This window comes from Bos indicus, chromosome 11 (genome assembly GCF_029378745.1).
Source record: "Bos indicus isolate NIAB-ARS_2022 breed Sahiwal x Tharparkar chromosome 11, NIAB-ARS_B.indTharparkar_mat_pri_1.0, whole genome shotgun sequence".
NCBI lineage: Eukaryota > Metazoa > Chordata > Mammalia > Artiodactyla > Bovidae > Bos > Bos indicus.
In genome coordinates, this window is record NC_091770.1 from 71,957,218 (window position 1) to 71,978,957 (window position 21,740).

Sequence of the window (21,740 nt, forward strand, 5' to 3'; positions counted from 1 at the left end):
AAGTGAAATAAAGTCCTACCAAAAGAATAAAGTTGTATTTAATGAAAAAAATTACACTGCTTCACTTTTTAAACAAAATGTAGAGTTCAGTTCAATTCAAGATCTCCAGTAGTCACAGATGACCAGTGGCTGCCATCTTGGACAGCACAGATCTAGCTACATTTGGCAAGTCTAAATTCCTGTTTGGTTTTTAATCTTCCATAATTTATCACCTTCCTGCTCCTGCATCACCCCTCACCACTCTGTGAAAATGACTCCAGATCTTTTTCCCCCACATATCATGCCTAATCCCTACTCTGGGCCTCGGCTAATGTTCCTTCTCATAAGAATGCCCTGCCTTTCACCTTTCCCTGCCATAACCTGCAGGCCTAGCTCAAACATCGCTTCTTCTGTGAAACCTTCTGCTTTGCTATAGTGCCTAGATTCTATTTTCTCTGACATTCTACTGGACCGCAGTAAGGATCATGCAATTTGACACTTAATTGTTCTCTGTTTCAAGTGTTGGTTTTGTCTCTCCTCCATTAGCTGGGCCATACTGGGATGGTAAGGATTGGATCATGTATACTCTGGCCCCCCTGACCTGCCCCAACTTTGGAAACAAGAAAAGCATGAAGGCTTTTTTTTCCCAGTTGACTGGTTGGTTTTACTCATTTAAAAAAGTTGTTTTGAAAAAAAAAAAAAAAAGTTGTTTTGGGGCCCTGGTGGTTGCTCACTAAATGACCGTTGGCTGATCCCTTTCATGTAGAGCTACCAGATTTAGAAGATTAAAATGTTGGATATCCAGCTAAATGGAATTTCAGATGGATTATATATATATATATATATATATATATATATAAAGAGAGAGAGAGAGAGTAAGTATGTCTCAAATATTGCATGGAATATACTTACACTAAAAATTATTCTTTATTTATCTGAAATTCAAATTTAACCAGTGTCCTGTACTTTTCTTTGCTATATCTAGCAACCCTACTTTCAGGACCATCTGTTGTGCTATCTGCTCAGCATCCGTTTCTCCTCCTCCTGGCATCAGCACCTTGATTTTCCTCTGGGGAATTATTGTTCCCCCATTCTCATAGCTACATGTGACATATGTTTGATTGACGCTCACTTCCTGCCCCTTCCTCCATTGGAACACATGACCCAGGCCTAGGCAGAGAGGGCTGCTTTCCCCCAAAGAACAGTGACTGGCTAAGGGATAGGCATGTGAACCAAGACAAGTCAATGAGAACCCTCCCTCAGGTATTTGCAGGAATCACAGGGACAGATAACCTCTCCTTCCACCAGGGTTGCTGGATTGGTAGGATGTTAAGCTGGCACTGCTGGTGGCCAGTTTGCCACCTAGTGGAGAACACCTGCCTGAGAATTAGAGTGACCCAGAGGAAAGCAGAGCTAAGGGCTGAAAGTTCTCAGTTCAGTTCAGTTGCTCAGCTGTGTCCGACTCTTTGCGACCCCATGAATCGCAGCACACCAGGCCTCCCTGTCCATCACCAACTCCCAGAGTTCACTCAAACTCACGTCCATCGAGTCGGTGATGCCATCCAGCCATCTCATCCTTTGTCGTCCCCTTCTCCTCCTGCCCCCAATCCCTCTCAGCATCAGGGTCTTTTCCAATGAGTCAACTCTTCGCATGAGGTGGTCAAAGTACTGGAGTTTCAGCTTTAGCATCAGTCCTTTCAAAGAAATCCCAGGACTGATCTCCTTTAGAATGGACTGGTTGGATCTCCTTGCAGTCCAAGGGACTCTCAAGAGTCTTTTCCAACACCACAGTTCAAAAGCATCAATTCTTCGGCACTCAGCTTTCTTCACAGTCCATCTCTCGCATCCATGCATGACCACTGGAAAAACCATAGCCTTGACTAGATGGACCTTTGTTGGCAAAATAATGTCTCTGCTTTTGAATATGCTATCTAGGTTGGTCATAACTTTTCTTCCAAGGAGTAAGCATCTTTTAATTTCATGGCTGCAATCACCATCTGCAGTGGTTTTGGAGCCCCCAAAAATAAAGTCTGACACTGTTTCCACTGTTTCCCCATCTATTTGCCATGAAGTGATGGGACCAGATGCCATGATCTTCGTTTTCTGAATGTTGAGCTTTAAGCCAACTTTTTCACTCTCCTCTTTCACTTTCATCAAGAGGCTTTTTAGTTCTTCTTTACTTTCTGCCATAAGGGTGGTATCATCTGCATATCTGAGGTTATTAATATTTTTCCTGGCAATCTTGATTCTAGCTTATGTTTCATCCAGCCCAGCATTTCTCATGATGTACTCTGCATATAAGTTAAATAAGGAGGGTGACAATATATAGGCTGGATGTACTCCTTTTCCTATTGGAACCAGTCTGTTGTTCCATGTCCAGTTCTAACTGTTGCTTCCTGACTTGTATACAGGTTTCTCAAGAGGCAGGTCAGGTGGTCTGGTATTCCCATCTCTTGAAGAATTTTCCACAGTTTATTGTGTCCACACAGTCAAAGGCTTTAGCATAGTCAATAAAGCAGAAATAGATGTTTTTCTGGAACTCTTTTGCTTTTTTGATGATTCAGCAGATGTTGGCAGTTTGATCTCTGGTTCCTCTGCCTTTTCTAAAACCAGCTTGAACATCTGGAAGTTCATGGTTCACGTATTGCTGAAGCCTGGCTTGGAGAATTTTGAGCATTACTTTACTAGTGTGTGAGATGAGTGCAATTGTGTGGTAGTTTGAGCATTCTTTGGCATTGCCTTTCTTTGGGATTGGAATGAAAACTGACCTTTTCCAGTCCTGTGGGCACTGCTGAGCTTTCCAAATTTGCTGACATATTGAGTGCAGCACTTTCACAGCATCATCTTTCAGGATTTGAAATAGCTCAACTGGAATTCCATCTAATCACATGGACCACAGCCTGGTCTAACTCAATGAAACTAAGCCATCCCCTGTGGGGCCACCCAAGATGGGCAGGTCATGGTGGAGAGGTCTGACAGAATGTGGTCCACTGGAGAAGGGAATGGCAAACCACTTCATATTCTTGCCTTGAGAACCCCATGAACAGTATGAAAATGCTGAAAGTTCTAGAGCACATCATTTTGCGTATCTGGATCTAGCTACCTTGGGACTCTTGCCTAATAGTTATAATTTCACAAACACACATCTATGTGTGCACACAGACTTCTTAGAGAGGAGGACAGACTTGATAGGAGGAGGAGGAGAGGCACAGAATAAAAGTCAGCCCTCACATCTACACATCTCCATTCCTCTGAAATATGCTTCTTATGGCAGCCTAGGCATTGGGGCCAGGCCCCACCCAGCCCCACCCCATCACATCCTACCTGCAGATGGCCAGGGCTCACCAGAAGAGCTTAGAGTTATGAATGAGGAGGTCCAATATGTGGTTTTGGAGAATCTGCCCAAGAAGCACATGGGCCCCTATACTCATTGTATTCAGCACCCACTTGGTGCTTAGCTCATGCTGGAACTTCTAAATATGGCAGATATATGGGGATATCGAAAATGAGGGATCAGTAAGCAGCAGAATAAACAGGGCCTTATTATAAGATAGGAATCCAGGGATCAAAAGTGCAGACAAAATTTGCTTTGGTAATGGCTGATACATGGTTACTGATCAATACCATGGTTACTGTGATGTTTATTAAAAAATTAATTCAATTCTTAAAACAATCCTATGAAATAGATTTTTTTCTGTACCACTTCTACATATATGGAAACTAGAAGTCAGAAGTAAAATAACAATAGTGAAACATAGAATCAGGACCTAAATCCAGGTCTTCTGATTTAGTGATAAGCCACAATCATTTTTTGGATATGAAATCACAATGAAATTGAAAAGTTGTACAAATACATGGGACTGTATTAATTATCACCTGTTCCTGGCCCTCATATCTTGCATTTGTAACATCTTTGAGGGTACCAGGCATCCAGTAAAGGAACTGAGGGTATTAAGTACTTGGATCTAACCAGGCTGAGGAAACAGGATACTACTACTACCACCTCCTTGTTCTGCAGCCCTATAAATAGCTGGTCACACAAACCCCTGGCAAGGCCTATATTGAAAATACTTGACAAGTGATCAACAAACACTCTTGAGTTTAAGAATAGAAATCTGACCAATCAGAATAAAGCTGGCCAGTATGCAGTACTGATGCTATTGGCTACATGTCAGACTATGCAGCTGGGGAGATATCAATCAAATATGAGTTATATCACTAACCGTTTGGAATAGGAAATGGCAAGCCACTCTAGTATTCTTGCCTGGGAAATTCCATGGACAGAGGAGCATAGTGGGCTACAGTCCATGGGGTCACAAAAAGTCTGACAGGACTGAGCACACACAAACAAACATAAAAATATCTAAGTTTTACATATTTGAACCTAGACAGGTTCATTTTAAAGTTCATGTGGAGGGCTTCCCTGTAGGTCCAGTGGTTAAGAATCTGCCTTGCAATGCAAAGGACACTAGTTCAATCCCTGGTCCAGGAAGATCCCACAAACTTCGGATCAGCTAAGTCCATGTGCCACAACTACTAAGCCTGTGCTCTAGAGCCCATGCTCTGCAACGAGAAACCACCAAAATGAAAAGCCCTGCACTGCAACAAAGAGTAGCCCCAGCTTGCCGCAACTAGGGAAAGCCTGCATATAGCAACAAAGACCCACCACAGCCAAAGTAATAAAAATAAATAAACCTTATAAAAAATAAATTCATGTGGAAAAAGGGCAGTAGTTATACAGAAGAGTATTGAAGCAAGGACTAGCCCTTATCAGACATTAAATATACCATAAAGTATCTATATTTAAACAGTATGATATTAGCACATCAATAGACAGACACAAATTTCCAGAAATAAACCATTGCACCTGGGAACTGAGTGTTTGATACAGATCGCATCTCATATCACTTATGAAAAGATGAAATTTAAAAATATATACTGGGAAAATTGTATAGTCTTCAGAAAAATATAAAATTGAGTCCATACCTCACCCTATACACAAGAATAAGCTCCTAATGATAGTTTGGGACTAGCATTTAGGCATGTCTATATATAAAGCAGATAAGCAACAGGGACCTACTGTATCTTATATCTTATAATGACCTATAATGGTGAAGAATCTGAAAAGGAATCATATATACTATATAATTTAATCACTTTGTTGTACACCCAAAACTAACAGAACATTGTAAAATAAACAGACTTCCATTTAAAAAATGGTGTTAATAAAAGAGAGCAAGAGAAAGACCATTTTTACTAGAAGAAAACATGTACTAAAAGAAAACACAGATGGAGTTCCTTTCCAGTCTGGGGGTGGGGGTAGGGTGAGGGGTGCTTTCTGTTTCTCAAGATACAGATTCAATAAAAGATAGACTGCTAAGTTTTACCCCAGAAATATTAAAGCAAAGACTTTTGTATTGTTAAAACTCATAGAAAATATAATATATAGAGCCCCTTGAACAACATGGGTTTGAACTGCAAGGGCCCACTTATACATGGATTGTGTCAATGGTAAGTACACAGTACTACAATGCTCCTGTCCCAGGAATGTGGAGAAGGAGAAATCATGGGTACACAGAGTCAACTATAAGTTACACCATGTTCCACTGTGCAGAGGATCAGTGCCCCTAACCACTGCCTTGTTCTATTGTTACCTGTTTATCCGAAGTAAAGGACTAATATCTCAAATTTATAAAGAATTCACAATCAAAAAAAAAAAAAAAGAATTCACAATCAAGGGATCATCAAGACCACCATATCATTAGAAAATGAGTGTATTTCATATATTTTACAGGGCTTCCCAAGTAGCACTAGTGGTAAAGAACCTGCCTGCCAATGCAGGAGACAAAAGAGACTCCCTGCGTAGGGAAATCCCCTGGAGGGGGGAGCATAACAACCCACTCCAGTATTCTTGCCTGGAGAATCCGATGGACAGAGGAGCCTGACGGGCTACAGTCCATAGGGTAGCAAAGAGTCAGACAGGACTAAAGTGACCTAGCAGCAGCAGCATGTATATACATAAACACACAGTCAAATGCCCTGCAGAAGAGACTACCCAAATGACCTTGCACATGTAGAGCACACCTGAACGTGAGAAACAATGAGGAGGAGTTCTACAGGAGCTTCCCTGGGAGTCCAGTGGTTAGGACTCCATGCTTTTCACTGCTAAGGGCCTGGGTTCAATCTCTGGTCTGAGAACTAACATCCCACAAGCCGTACAGCATGGCCAAAATAGTTAAAAAATAAATTTATAAATAAACCACTTTCTTTAAAAAAATAAAAATAGAGATGCTTTTCAAAACAGAGTTCTATAAACCAAAGTGCAGTTATTTTCAGTGTGCCTCACAAAAGCACAAAAGAGTATATATAGTAAGCTGCTTCCTGTATAAGAAAGAAGTGCAAAGCATACACGCACACGCACACTTTTTTGGTAAAAAAAGACACAGGAGGAGAAGTCAGTCACAAATGAAATTGTTACTTGCAGGAATGAGTAGGAATGGGAGGGAAGGAATAGAGAAGAAGACAACTTCTTAAGTTCTGACTTTTAAATCATGTTATATTTCCCTTGTGGCTCAGCTGGTAAAGAATCTGCCTGCAATGCAGGAGACCTGGGTTCAATCCCTGGGTTGGGAAGATACCCTGGAAAAGGGAAAGGCTATCCACTCCAGTATTCTGGCCTGGAGAATTCCATGGACTGTATAGTCCATGTGGTTGCAAAGAGTCAGACACAACTGAGTGACTTTTACTTTCACATTTTACACGTTCAAAAGATAAAATTAGATCAAACACTGAAAAAAAATCTGGAATTGAAAACAAAAACAAATGAACCTAACTGTATCTCACATTAATAACATAACCACAAAGAAAAAAAATTAATACAAGTGACTTTTGAACATTTTATCTACCTTGAGTGGGATGTGACCAAAGGACAAAAAGAACTGCAAAAATCTTGACCACTTCTTGGTAAGTTTGTTGGTGACAGTGGTACGAGGGTAGCAGTTCCGAAACTGGTATTCACTGCAGGACTGAACAGGTGCATAAGTATACTGATGATGTTGGAGCAGAGTACATGTATATATATGTGTCTTTGAAAACATATGTCTTTATATATTTCCTTTTCTTTCTACTGAAAGGGCTTGGAGGCAAAACAAGCCAGGAGCAGTGAGCATACCAAGTACCTAGCTCTCTAAATATCAATTTCTACTGACAATCAGGGTTCCTTGGAAAATGATTGATCTCATGGCCAGAACCAGGAGAAGTATAAGGTGAACTTGGGCCAACATTTTTGTGCCCCTACATTTTGTGCTTCTACATGTGGAGAGGGGCTTTCCTGGTGGCCCATTGATAAAGAATCCGCCTGCTAATGCAGGAGATGTGGATTTGATCCCTGGGTTGGGAAGATCCCCTGGAGAAGGAAATGGCAACCCACTCCAGTATTCTTGCTTGGCAAATCCTATGGACAGAGGAGCCTGGCAGGCTATAGTACATAAGATCACAAAAGAGTCGGACATGACTGAGTGACTAACAACAACATGTAGATAGGGAGAAACCATGGATACAGACAGTCAACTGTAAGTCATACTATTCTCCCCTGGGTACATAAACACACACACACACACACAAATGTAAATAATGAAGAAGAGATTTATAAACTGGAGAGATTTTCAGTATATCTTGTTAAGCAAAAATGCAAGGCATAAAAGAGTGTATGATGTTGCATAAGAGAACAGGAAAAAAATTTTTTTTGCAAAAAGCAGCACAGTAGAGTGTTTAAATGCTAATGTGGATAGATATGTCACAAGAACACAAGGGCCAGCTTGAATGAGCTCGCATTTTGAGCATTAAAATGAGTAATAACAGGAATAGATTAAAACACACTGAGCAACAAAAATTCATGAGTTCATATCAGTACTAAACAAATGTAGATAAGATGGGGAGAGAAGAGAGATTTTCTTCACAGAAGAATGCCAGCTAATAAATGTAGACAGAAGGGTAGAAACAGAAAAATCACCATTTGAAAACTTTCACAGTAATAATTGATTCAACCAAGAATCATTAGCGGATGCTAAAATCATGGGTGAAAGATGCTGAGGAATAAGATAAAAAGAAGCCTAACAGACACCACCTTGACCAAATGATCAAACATAGCACCACCAAACAAAGGGACAAACTGACATCAGGAACCTCCCCATGTGATACAATGATAAAGGAGCAGCCACATCTATGCAGGATCCTGCCCCCAAATTTAAGGTGAATATAATGAGAAAACAATCAGGCAAATCCAAAGTGAGGCACATACTGGGAAACAATTGGTCTAGACTTCTAAAACATTACTGTTTTGATGAAAAACATAAAAAATGACTGAGGGACTCAGCCAGATTAAAGGAAACTAAAGAAACATAATGAAATGCAATGCAGCGCATTATTCTTGATCAGATCCTGGATCCGGAAGATAAAAACAATACAAGAATAATTGGGGGCATCTGAATATAGTCTGTATAAGATAATCATGTTGTATTAATTGTCATTTTCTCGAGCAATAATTATGTGGTAATTATGGAGACAAATGCCCTTTGTTCTTAGGGAACACAGTAATTTGTGTCAAGTATCATATCTCCAATTACATTTCAAATGATTCAGGGGAAAAAAGAGATGAAGCAGATGTGGCAAAATGTTAATGACTGGTAATCTAGCGAAAAGCATATGGGTGTTCATTGTACTATTCTTGCAATTTTTCTGCAGATTTAAAAGTTTTCAAAATAAAAGTGTGGGCAGATTTTACATCAAAAATATTTCTACAACTAAAGATTTATAAGCTTTAAAAGAAGCCTCCTTATTTTAAACAATGTCAGTACATTTAAAAGATAAAAAACCAGAATCAAGCAAAAGACAAAAACCACACAAACACATACACAAAAACTCATAGATCTGACCATGTAAAAAGGTGTAAATAAAGTGTCTCGACATCAGAAACGTAGAAATTAAAGATAATAAACCAGGGGAAAATATAGAACGGGAAAAAAGGGCTACCATCCTTGCTATATATACTCCCTCTTATAAATTAGTAAGAAAAAAATACCCTAAAAAAGAATGGGTGAATATGCCCAAAAGATATGAAGAAGCAATAGAAAAAGATAAATATATTCAGGAAGCAATAGTAATTGCTTCTAATGCAGGGGGGCATGGGTTTAATCCCAGGTCTGGAAACTAAAATCCCACACGCTGCAGAGTGCAGTAAAAAAAAAATATATATATATATATATATATATATATATATATATTCAAAGGCCAACAAATATCTTTAAGCAGCCAATCTCCATAGTAATGGAATATAAATTCACACTTCAATGCCTTTTGTTTTTCCCTTTGCTGATTAGCGAAGATTCAAAAGAACAATGCTACCCAGTATTTTAAGGGTGTGGGGGAACAACCAATTTTACCCTCTGTTCATAAACCTTTTCGGAGGTACGAATATGCATCAAAAAACCTTTAAAATTTTAGACATACTTTAACCCAGTGATTCCACTATTGGAGGTTTATACTAATGAGAGTGTCAAATATGTGTATAAGGATATTCTGTGCAGCACTTTAATAAAAGCCATAATGTTGAAACTATAACATCTAATGACTGTGGTTAGAGTAAAAAATGATGGTCCATCCATTCCAAGGAATACTATACTGACATTAAAAATGATGAAGCAGAGAGCTTCCCTGGTGGCTCAGTGGTAAAGAATCCACCTGCAAATGCAGGAAACATGGGTTTGATCCCTGGTCAGGATTCCATGTCCCTCAGAGCAACTAAGCCCGTGGGCCATAACTACTGAACCTGTGCTCTAGAGCCCAGAGCTGAAACTACCGAGCCCATGTGCCACAGCGACTGAAGCCTGAGTGCCCTAGAGCTGGTGCTCTGCAGTAAGAGAAGCCACCTCAATGAGCAGCCTGCACACAGCAAAGAAGACCCAGCACAGCCATAAATAACTAAATAAGTAAAGAAAGAAAATTTTAAATGATGAGGTAGGGACTTCCCTGGTGGTGCAGTAGATAAGAATCCTCCTGCCAAGGCAGGGGACACAGGTTCAACCCCTGGTCCAGGAAGATTCAACATGCCATGGATGCAACTGGGCCCATGGGCCACAACTACTGAGCCTGGCTCTATAATCTGTGTTCCGCAAAAGGAGAGGCCACCACAGTGAGAAGCTCGTGCACCACAACGAAGAGTGGCCCCACTCGCCGCAACTAGAGAAAACTCATGCAAAGGAACCAAGACCCAGCACAGTCATAAGTAAGTAAATAAAATTATGAGGTAAATAACATTAGTACAGAAAGGTGTTTATAATTTTAAATAAAGAGAAGCAAGTTAAAAACAGCATGCCGAGTATACTATTTTTATATAAATATTTTACATATGCACTAAAAAATAGAGAGATATTCTCTAAAATTTGTCTGAGGGGTTTTCCTGGAAGAAGATGAATTATGGATGGTTTCTTTCCTCTTTGATTTCTGTATTTCTGAAAGTTTTGACAATAAAAAAATATATTGCTATCATAGTTACAATTTTCTTTAAAAATACAGTGCTTTAAAATACCACAGATTATCATTCCCTACTATATCCCCCACCCCTGGGATAGTACCTGGTATGTGACAGGTACTCTAAAACTATTTGCTGAATGAATGAATAAAAGAGTCTCACACAACTCATGGACATGGTTGAAATTTATACCATATGGTGAAATAAACCATGGATTTAGAGTCACAAAACCTGGGTTCAAACTGGGTTCAAATCCTGACTCCTGGACTTCCCTGATGGTGCAGTGGATAAGAATCCACCTGCCAATGTAGGGGACTTGGGTTCGATCCCGGGTCCAGGAAGATTCCACAGGCTGTGGAGCTTCTAGGCCCTCACGGCACAACTACTGAGCCTGCACTCTAGAGCTCACACGCTGCAGCTACTGAGGCCTACAAGCCCAGATCCTATGCTACACAAGAGAAGCCACAGCAACGAGAAAGCTGTATATGGCAATGAAGAGTAGGCCCCACTCGCCACAACTAGAGAAAGCCCGCCTGCAGCAGTGAAGACCCAGTGCAGCAAAAAGCAATAATAATTAATTTTTAAAAAGCCTGATTTCTGTCTTAGTTGTGTAGTCATGATTACAATCCCTTAATGTCTTCATTTCAACTTTCTCATTTGGGAAATGGGGACATTGAACACACAATCCCTAGGAGGTTGTTAAGAGGATTGAGAAAACATACATAAAATATTTTGTAAAGTGCAAAGGCCTCTGTGTATGAGGTATTATGACTATGAAATGGAACCTATAAGTGTGAAGAAGTATATAGCATAAAAGGAAGGGGTCTAGACAAGGTGGGTGTAATTGGAAAAGACTTCTGAGAGATGTGAGAGCTCAAAAGCAATAGTGAATGTGGAAAGCATGCCAAGAGAAATAGGGATATGATGAATGAACACCATTTAGAAGGAAAGACAAAGATATACTTTGAAAGGAGTGTGGATTCCCTGCTCAGGGGGAGAGGGACTTCCTTTGAGTTCTGAAGGCAGGTAAGGAGCACACCAGCTGTTGTCTGGTCAAGTTGGGAAGCTTCCTGGAGAAGGTGGTTTGAATAATGGATGAGGCCACATCTGTCCAGCCCCACTTTTCAGGGGCCTGGTTCTGCCTCCTGGAGGATAAGGGATGTTGTGTGTGAAAACTGAGGACCAGAGATACGTAAAACTGCTTTTTCTTTTGGGCCACAAAGCAGAGCTGAAGTGGCATCCAGACATCCTGGTGCTCACTCCAAACCCTAAACTGCAAAGTGCACCCAAAGTGATTATTATTGCTACAGTTACTACCAGCGCTTGTACTGATCATAATTTCCTTAGTGAGCAGGGACTGTATCAGTGTACTGTTATCTGCAGTGAACTCATAGGAAAACTTGCAAAAAAAATATGCCTCAAAGGCTTCTGCATAGTGTAGATGACTCTAGTATTGATAATTAACCTGTGAAAAAGGACAGAAGAATATCTGTCAGCTGATTGGTGGCCCATCCTATATTTTGCATTTTTCTCAAGAGAACTGAATGGAGCAGCCCATTGACTTGAGAACTCTGCTTAGTGACCTGGTAACACAAGAACACAAGATGGCAGGAATACACAGAAGAACTATACAAAAAAGATCTTCATGACCAAGATAATCATGATGGTGTGATCACTCACCTAGAGCCAGACATCCTGGAATGTGAAGTCAAGTGGGCCTTAGAAAGCATCACTAGGAACAAAGCTAGTGGAGGTGATGGAATTCCAGTTGAGCTATTTCAAATCCTGAAAGATGATGCTGTGAAAGTGCTGCACTCAATATGTCAGCAAATTTGGAAAACTTAGCAGTGGCCACAGGACTGGAAAAGGTCAGTTTTCATTCCAATCCCAAAGAAAGGCAATGCCAAAGAATGCTCAAACTACTGCACAATTGCACTCATCTCACACACTAGTAAAGTAATGCTCAAAATTCTCCAAGCCAGGCTTCAGCAATACGTGAACTGTGAAATTCCAGATGTTCAAGCTGGTTTTAGAAAAGGCAGAGGAACCAGAGATCAAATTGCCAACATCCGCTGGATCATCAGAAAAACATCTACTTCTGCTTTATTGACTATGCCAAAGCCTTTGACTGTGTGGATCACAATAAAGTGTGGAAAATTCTGAAAGAGATGGGAATACCAGACCACCTGACCTACCTCTTGAGAAACCTATATGCAGGTCAGGAAGCAACAGTTAGAACTGGACATGGAACAACAGACTGGTTCCAAATAGGAAAAGGAGCACGTCAAGGCTGTATATTGTCACCCTGCTTATTTTATTTAACTTCTATGCAGAGTACATCATGAGAAACGCTGGGCTGGAAGAAGCACAAGCTGGAATCAAGATTGCTGGGAGAAATATCAATAACCTCAGATATGCAGATGACACCACCCTTATGGCAGAAAGTGAAGAGGAGCTAAAAAGCCTCTTGATGAAAGTGAAAGTGGAGAGTGAAAAAGTTGGCCTCAAGCTCAACATTCAGAAATCTAACATCATGGCATCTGGTCCCATCACTTCATGGCAAATAGATGGGGAAACAGTGGAAACAGTGGCTGACTTTATTTTTCTGGGCTCCAAAATCACTGCAGATGGTGACTGCAGCCATGAAATTAAAAGACGCTTACTCCTTGGAAGGAAAGTTATGACCAACCTAGATAGCAATTCAAAAGCAGAGACATTACTTTGCCAACAAAGGTCCATCTAGTCAAGGCTATGGTTTTTCCAGTAGTCGTGAATGGATGTGAGAGTTGGACTGTGAAGAAGGCTGAGCGCCAAAGAATTGATGCTTTTGAACTGTGATGTTGGAGAAGACTCTTGAGAGTCCTTTGGACTGTGAGGAGATCCAACCAGTCCATTCTGAAGGAGATCAGCCCTGGGATTTCTTTGGAAGGAATGATGCTAAAGCTGAAACTCCAGTACTTTGGCCACCTCATGTGAAGAGTTGACTCATTGGAAAAGACTCTGATGCTGGGAGGGATTGGGGGCAGGAGAAGGGGATGGCAGAGGATGAGATGGCTGGATGGCATCACTGACTTGATGGACGTGAGTCTGAATGAACTCCGGGAGTTGGTGATGGACAGGGAGGCCTGGCGTGCTGCAATTCATGGGGTCTCAAAGAGTCGGACACGACTGAGTGACTGACCTGAACTGAACTGAACACAAGAACTTGCCCAGCTGGCTTTGTGGAGGTCATATAACCCTTTCTACCCTCCAGCCCTGGGTTTTCCTTGTTGTTGTTGTTGTTGTTTGGCCATTCCACACAGCATAAGTTAAGTGTTAATGGCTCAGTCATGTCTGACTCTTTGCAACCCCATGGACTGTAGCTCACTAGGCTTTCCTGTCCATGGGATTCTCCAGGCAAGCATACTGGAGTAGAGTTCCGTGTCGATTCCCCAGAGGATCTGCCTAACCCAGAGGTCAAACCCACATATATTGCGTCTCCTGTATCGGCAGGCGGGTTCTTTACCACTGGCACCACCTACACGGCATGTGGGATCTTGATTCCTCAGCCAGGGATTGAACCTGTGCTCTGCAGTAGAAGAGCAGAGTCTTAGCCACTGGGCCACCAGGGAAGTCTCAGCCCTGGGTTTTCTAATTCCTGGGATCCCTCCTTTTCTGTGCCCCACTGTAGACGTTACCTCCTCATCCCTCATACCTGGATGAAGTTCCCTTCATATTTGAAGAAAAGCAGTGGCCATGTGATGCTGATGATGGAGGGGAAGGGCTTCTTCAGAGGGATCTGGAGAGAGAGAGAGAGAGGAGCAGGAGCAGCATCTCCAGGAAGACCTGGCTGTCACCGTTCCCTGGGGTCCCCTCCTCAAGTCTGGCCCTTCACTGGCAGGGACTGCCCCATGGTGCTGTGTGCCAAGGCCTGGATGTTGGGTGTTGGAGGTCTTCTCCTACAGCTGCTCCACCAGTGTCTGCACCTCCGTGAGGCTGTCTAAGGAGAGGGAGAGGCCATCAGAGTGGAAGGGCAGCTCTCTGGCAGCTCTTCCTCCTGCCCTGGGGCCCAGTCAGGATACATACTGCTGCCCCCACCTCTGGGCAGACAGCCTAAGACCTGGAAAAGTGATAGTTCCTCTGAGTCATTCTGCTGCCTCCAGCCACTCACCCCACCATTCCTATCTTCCCTCTCACCATCCAGGGTGAAAATGAAGAGCACAGTGTCAGTTTCTGTGAGGGACGGCAGGATGGAAGTCAGGAAGTCTTCCTGGGAGAAGGAGAAATGGGGACCCTGGGGCAGAAAAAGAGGAGAGAATCCCTCCCATGAAAAACTCTGGCACACAGACTTGGAGACCAAAGAGGCCCTTAGAGGACATTGAGTCCAGAGCTTTTATCTACAGATGTACAATAAAAAACCAAGACTCAAAGAAGTAAAAAGTGTTTTGCTCAAGATGACGCAGCTGATGGAAGAGCTCTGGATTAGAGCCAGGTTACGGGGGTGAATTCAGAGCTTCCCACACTGTCTCCATGCTGCCCCAAAGCCTCATGACCTTTAACCCATTTCCCCTTCTCTAGAAAGGAATCCCATAATATTCCCCTATCTGTTTCCACCTTCCTCTTTTTCCCACCCTCTGCACACTAGTTATCTTCCCAACTTCCCCACATCCCATCATCTTTCCACCTGGTTGATAAGCTCAGCCGCCAGGTTAAACATGCCACTGCGATCAGCAATGAGAGAGCCATGGACATCTCGGAAATCTAGGAAATCAGGGAGAGAGGAGTGAGAGGCTTCATAGGAGAGGAAGGTTCCAGGCTTGGAAGGTGTCAGTGGGACTGGGAGGAAAGTGGCAAGCGGGCTGCAGGGTGTGGAGTAACACACATGGGAGGCCATAGCTAAGCAAGGGATCAAGGACTGAGTGAAGGTTCAAAAGAAGGAGCATTTGACTGAATGCCTATCTAGATAGAGCAGGATGAACACTGAATAAGGCGCCCCGCCATGGGTTGGAGTAGGAAAGAATTTGGATAGCAGACCGATTGGTTTGGATCAGGAAGAATCAGGAGGAAAGTCTGGACAGGAGTCCCATCGGCACCAAAGGTATGCATGCACTCTACTCCATCCATGATGGCAATGATGCCCAGGGTCTGCCAGCCAACCAGGTACACTTGGCCTTTCTCACCAGGCTGAGTATGGGTCAGAGGTCAGGACGTGAGAGGAGCGATCACAGTGAAAAAAGTTCAGAGATCAGAGAAAAATACAAATGGAAGAGCATAGGAATAAATGAGCCAAAAGCCTATCCTGACCCTCTAACACACAGGTCCCCATCCCTAGAACTTCTCATATTAACATATCCCATAGAGTCTCCGCTGCTTTCAGAACATTCTCTGCCCAAGCCACTTCCCCCCTCCAAATATATATCTACATACCTGCTGCTGGCCTGTTTCATCAGGGTGGTGATCTTGGGGCTTTGACCATAGGTCACCTGAGAAGCCCACTTAAATGTCTGCAGGATTTCCAAAAGGCATCTGGGAGAAAGGTGACCATCTCCCAGGGCAGGCCCAGTGCACCCTTCAGAAAACCCAGGTCCCTCCCATGCAATTCAAGGGAAGGCACAATTCCCTTGAAACTAAGTTCTGCTGGTCCCTGATGGAGGTGCAGGAATAAGGGCCAGATTGCGTTCAAGAAGGGCAGGAAGGGCTTTGGTGGGAAGACTAAAGAGCAGAGAGTGGGAGAGAGCATCCAGAGCACTGAGAGGAGGATGGGATCAGAGAGTTGACGAGGAGGTAAGTGAACCACATGGAAGCCAGGCAAGAGACCCTGGGGAGGGGAGCAGGCACACAGCAATATGACCTCTACCCCACATGGCCTGGACCATCCCCAAAGCAAAGATTCTCAGAAGCCACGTTAGCTTTGGATGTCCCAGGTGGGCACAGGGATCAGGTCTGGACAGGAGAAACCCAGGGTCCATTGGGAACAAGCCAGGTGCCGTGACCGTGTCATGGGACCACCAGTGTCCCCATCCAGCTCCCTTCTCAGGGAAGGACCAACAGGGCCCCAGTCTTGGTGCTAAGCCCAGTCTCCAGGTCTGGATATGCCATTCCTCCATCTGCACTGTCCCCCCAGCTGCCCGACTCTCATCTGTCTCTGGTCCAGATCCTCCCTACCTTGGAGATGCTGCAATGCCCCATCTACAATGGTCCACAGTCTTGTGGGCTGCTGGCAACAGGGCTTCCAGAAGGATGTTAGTGGTGCTTCTACTTTTCATCCAGAAGGAGTCACTGAGGCCCTCAGGTTGGGGAGTGATGATGGCACCCAGGAGAATCTGGGAGTGGAAAGAGGGTCCTGGAGTTTATTAGTTAGTGACCACTGTGTGTGCAGTCTGCTTACAGTGGCTCTTGGACATGTGCTCTGGTTAGTGGCCACTCCACAGGTATTTGTAGGACTAGTGGCCCCCAGTGTGCTGTGAGGAGGAACGCTGGGTTGAGAGCTTAACTGAGAGAAGAGGAGAGAGAAAGAGCCCCACTCTGGTCATTTCTATGGTACTTTCAGGACTTTGGAGACAAAGCCAGAATAATGAGTCTTCCATTACTTGGGGATAAGGGTTTTCAGAGAGGATTTTTCTTTTTCCCAAGAACTTTCTCCCCACTACATCCTCCCCTTTTTAAATAGCAGTTTACTAATCCAGACACCACATTTCCTGTTCTTTGGACAGACCGATGAAGCAGCCATAACATGATATGTGACATGACACACCAAACAGATAAAGAGATAACAGCAAAGAGAATGATAAAAAGAAGAGTTTGAGAAAAGGAGATTAAAAGTAAATAATTGCAGAGAGGAGGAGAGATGAGTCCCTGGGAGATGAAACATCCAGAACTTGTGGGTGATATGGAATTCCTGCCTTCCAATCTCGCAGAAGGAAGGTCAAGGAAATGTCACAGACGTGCCCATCCCTGGCAGAGAGGATCAGGGATTTGGTTAAGGTACTTTGTAAGGTGAAAAGAAGAGGAGATGATGCTAGTGAGATGCAGTCACAATCCAGAGACAAAAGGAACAGGAGCACAGGAGACTTAGAAAGTCCAAGTCAATTTTGGAGACTTTTAGAAAGGCAGAAGAATGAAACTGCATGCCATTGTTTTTAAAATCCCATATTTGAAATTTAAACATATAAAAGAGACATAAAGCAGTTCACCAGTCTACTTGATACTTTCTATATGGTAAGATCTACTGGAGAAGGAAATGGCAACTCAGTCCAGTATTTCTGTCTGGAGAATACCCACAGAGGAACCTGGCAGGCTACAACCACGGGGTTGCCAAGAGTTGGACATGACTGAAGGAACTTAGCAAAACAACACTCACACACACAGATGCAAAAGAATGTCTTTAAATAGAAACTTCCCCTAGACCATTTAGGTCTTTAACAATTACTGATTTAAGAGACAGGGCCAGAACGGAAATAACACATCTTAAGACGAAAAACAAAATGAGAAAATAGGATGTGATTTACAACATTTCAGTAGACACACAATGCCAGGAATCCAGACAAGATGTAACAGAAGCTAAAATCAGAGGCCCTCGATGGCAAACCATCCTGAGTTGGGGGCAAGAGGTAGGGGCAGTGGCAGATCTCACCCTAGTTGCAGGATTGAGCACAAAAGCTTCCTGTTTCTCTTGCAGTTTCTGCATCTGCTCTGCTATTTGTCAGAATGTTGAACTCCAGTCTTCAGTGGGATCATTTTTAGGGCCCAAAGAGAGACAGAGGGGGGATTGTCTGTAAGAACCTAAAGGAAGGACCTCAGATGGGAATCGAGATCAGAGACCACATTGGGATTGGGGTCAGAGGTCTACAATTTCCTAGAGAGATGTGCTTTGATGCCCACAGGAGCACTGTGTCCCTGAACCTCAAGGATGAGGGTTAAAACATTCAGCAACTGAAGCCCAGAACAAAACCGACACTCCGGTGTAAAGTTCCAGCCTGAGACCAGAACTTCCTCATGACCTGGTCCTTCCACAGGTCTCATTGCCATGACCACACTAGCTACACCCTCTGCAGGTACCTGAGAGAATGCCCATCAACCAAATGTCATAATCACCACCTATTCAGTTTTAGGGTCCATCAGAAGCTTTTCCCATTCCTGGAAATATATTCTGGAAATCTCTCCAAATAGTGAACCCCTCACTAGCTGAAGTTCCTACTGAGAGAACCAAGCTACAAGGTCTGAAGTATAGCACCTAACAGTTGGGAACCTCCCTTGAATAAGTTAATCAGGAACAAGACAAAGAGTGGATGAGGAGAGCAACAGGTTTGTTATCTGCTTAGGTGCAACCACAGAATCTCAAAGAATGGGGATCTTCTGTGGTTGGCTCTCCAGGCTTTGAAAGGGGATAATTTGGGAATTACTCACCATGGCAAGAACTCAAAAAGTTATTTCTGTCTATGGCTTCCCTAACTTCCTCTTTTCATTGCATTCCAGAAAGGTTCCCTCCCTTCTTGAACTATTTTAATATTTTTTTCATCTGCATTACTTCTGGGTCAAACAAGTTTCATATGTTATATACCTACTGGGTAAAGTGTTTTCTATAACTTGTCCTCAAACTACTTCTGAAACTTTCTACAGACCTCAGACAGAGGAGACCTAAGCAGAGAGAGGAGAGTGTTTACTGTGTGGTTGAAAACTGAGATTCCCAGACGTGGCTGATCATCAAAATCACCTGGGGAGGTTTGTTTTTGTTTTTGTTTTTTTTTTAATAATTACCCATTTCTGGATTCCATGCCCACTCTGAGAATCTGCCTCAGAAGTTCTGGAGTGGAGCCTCCAAATCTGTATTTTTAAAAAGCTTCCCAGACGACTCTGAAGATCAGCCAAGTTTGGGAGCCACTGATTTAAGGAACAACTGGAAGATCTCCACGCCTACATTGTTTGAAATCCTTCATTTCACTTAGTCACAGTGCCTGAAATTAGCATCCACTGCAGCAGAAACATTTTTGGTAAAGGAAGGTCCTCCATTAAAAGAGATCATTTATACCTTCATGTGAATTACACCACATGCCTGGAATCTGAGAGTTGAAAAAGTCTCCAAAAGAACTCAGCTGTCCCTCTCCCCAAGACCACCACCAGATACACAAAGCAACTGTTGAGTAATCAACAAGCCTTTGCTAAAATACCTCCAGTGACAGGAAACCCTCCACTTCTTCAAGAGGCCCACTCCAATGGTTTATTTAGCAGAGTTTCCCCAACCTGGCTGTACATCAGAATCTCCAAGGATGCTTCCAAAATTCAGATATTTCAGGACCTTACCTCAAGCCTACATCAGACCTCTCCTACAAAAATCTCTCTTACGTTTTTTTAATACTCTCAAGGCAGTGCATCCACAGAATTACAATTAAGCATTATTGGTTTAATATGCTGACCTTCTTGAGCTCAAAGTGGCCGTTTAGACAGAGAATAAGAGGGAGGTCATTTGGAGGCACAGGGATCTCGGGAAAGGGGAACAGGATGGGGATGTGAGTAGCCAGAGAGGGACCCAAGGGGCTTGTGGAATGAAGGAGAAAGGGCTCTAAAATAATCAAAATAGGTAAAGGAGAGAGAGTAGGCGGCTAGTCAGCACTCACTACTTCTTCTTTGAAAAGAGGCTTGGGGCCCACAGCAGATGAAAGTACTGGTCTTTGTGGGATCATTTTCCTGAGCTCATTCTGTCCTCTGACCTGTGTTTTTCTTACCTCTTCACTCTGCTTTCAATGTATGCTTTCTTATCTATCCTTTGTAAGCTGCCTTCAGTCCTTTCTGAAATGAGAGAACAAACCAACCGACCAACCAAAAGCTTTCTAAGCTAGAAACACCCTTTTTTTACTTTTTTATTCTGAGATTTGGTGAACAAGGCTATGTTCGCCCTGCCCTCTCTTGTGATCGTCCTGTAATTTTCACAGGTTCCCTCCCAACCTCCCCCGGGGCTCTGGACATGACTTTTCACTACAGAAGGCTCACCTGGCCATGCTTAATGGGTTGAAACCAACCAGGACTGGCAAAAAAGTCTGGGTTATCCACGCAGTAGTTCATCTGGCCTGCCAAAAAAGGAGCCTAGAGAGGGAGGAGGGCACCATGAGGGGGTTACTCTGGCGCTGCCCGGGGCCCATGTGCATCAGAATACCCCCAAATGCTTGTTTAAATGCAATTTCCTGGGCCCAGTTAAAATCTACTGGATCTGAATTTGAAGGAGAGAACCCCATGAACCTACTTTTTTGTATTATTATTTTTATTTTTGGCTGCACTATGTAGCTTGCAGAATCTTAGTTCCCCAACCAAGGACTGAACTGCGGCCCCCAGCAGTGGAAGCACTGAGTCTTAACCACTGGACCACCAGGGAATCCTTTGGACCTATGTTTTTTTAATTTTCTTTTTCTTTAAAATTTTACTTATTTATTTTTGGCTCTGCTGGGTCTTTGTTGTTGTGAGGGCTTTTCTCCAGCTGCAGCAAGCAGGGGCTACTCCCCAGTTGTAGTGCACAAGCCCCTTACCATGGTGGCTTCTCCGGTTGGGGAGCACGGGTTCCAGGGCTTGCAGGCCTCAGTAATTGCAGCAAATGAGTTCAGCAGCTGCAGCTCCCGGCTCCAGAGCACAGGCTCAACAGTTGCGGTGCACAAGCCCAGCCTCTCCGCTGCACTGGGATCCTCCCTGATCAGGGATCTAACCCACGTCTCCTGCATTGGTAGGCAGATTCTTCACCACTGAGCCACCAGGGAAGCCCTGGACTTAACATTTTTAACAAGTTCCCCTGAGAAATCTGGAGGAAAGTTTGAACATACTGAACTGAAAGCTTCATGAGGTCAGTGTCCTGCTCTCCTCACGTACCTCATTTCACATCCAGCCCTTGCTGGGGTCCAGGCTCTGCTGAGTGAATCCTGAGTCAGAGTCAGAGCTGTGGAGCTGAGAGGAAACTTGGGGTCCTCTAGCCCAGTGCTTCTCAAACTACCTGGGAATCTTGTTAAAATGCAGAATCAGGCTCAGTAAATCCCAGGTGGGGAGGCCTGATATTCTGCATTTCTAACAAACCCTGGGTAATACTGGTGCTGCTGGTGTAAGGACCACACTTTAAGTAGCAAGGGACTAGTCCTGGGTCAGCTTTTTCTGCAGAGAGCCAGAAGGCAAATTTTTTAGGCTTTCTGGGCCCTATGACCTCTGTTCCACAACTCAGTCTTTAAAGCATGAGAGTGGCCATGGACAATATGTAAACATAAATGGCTGTTTCAATAAA

The 21,740-nt window shown here is 43.3% G+C and overlaps 1 protein-coding gene across 1 annotated transcript in view; it reads right to left on the reverse strand.

The window, feature by feature from the left end:
- The window catches only part of GCKR (glucokinase regulator), a 72,554-nt gene that overhangs the window by 4,254 nt on the left and 46,560 nt on the right, over nucleotides 1-21,740 (reverse strand). Inside the window, 14 exon segments of the mRNA XM_019969736.2 lie at nucleotides 566-575; nucleotides 3,297-3,452; nucleotides 14,202-14,285; nucleotides 14,382-14,426; nucleotides 14,428-14,486; nucleotides 14,684-14,780; nucleotides 15,171-15,249; nucleotides 15,576-15,670; nucleotides 15,910-16,012; nucleotides 16,652-16,809; nucleotides 18,120-18,225; nucleotides 20,474-20,524; nucleotides 20,526-20,566; nucleotides 21,557-21,558. Coding sequence (XP_019825295.2) covers nucleotides 566-575; nucleotides 3,297-3,452; nucleotides 14,202-14,285; nucleotides 14,382-14,426; nucleotides 14,428-14,486; nucleotides 14,684-14,780; nucleotides 15,171-15,249; nucleotides 15,576-15,670; nucleotides 15,910-16,012; nucleotides 16,652-16,809; nucleotides 18,120-18,225; nucleotides 20,474-20,524; nucleotides 20,526-20,566; nucleotides 21,557-21,558 — 1,086 coding nt within the window.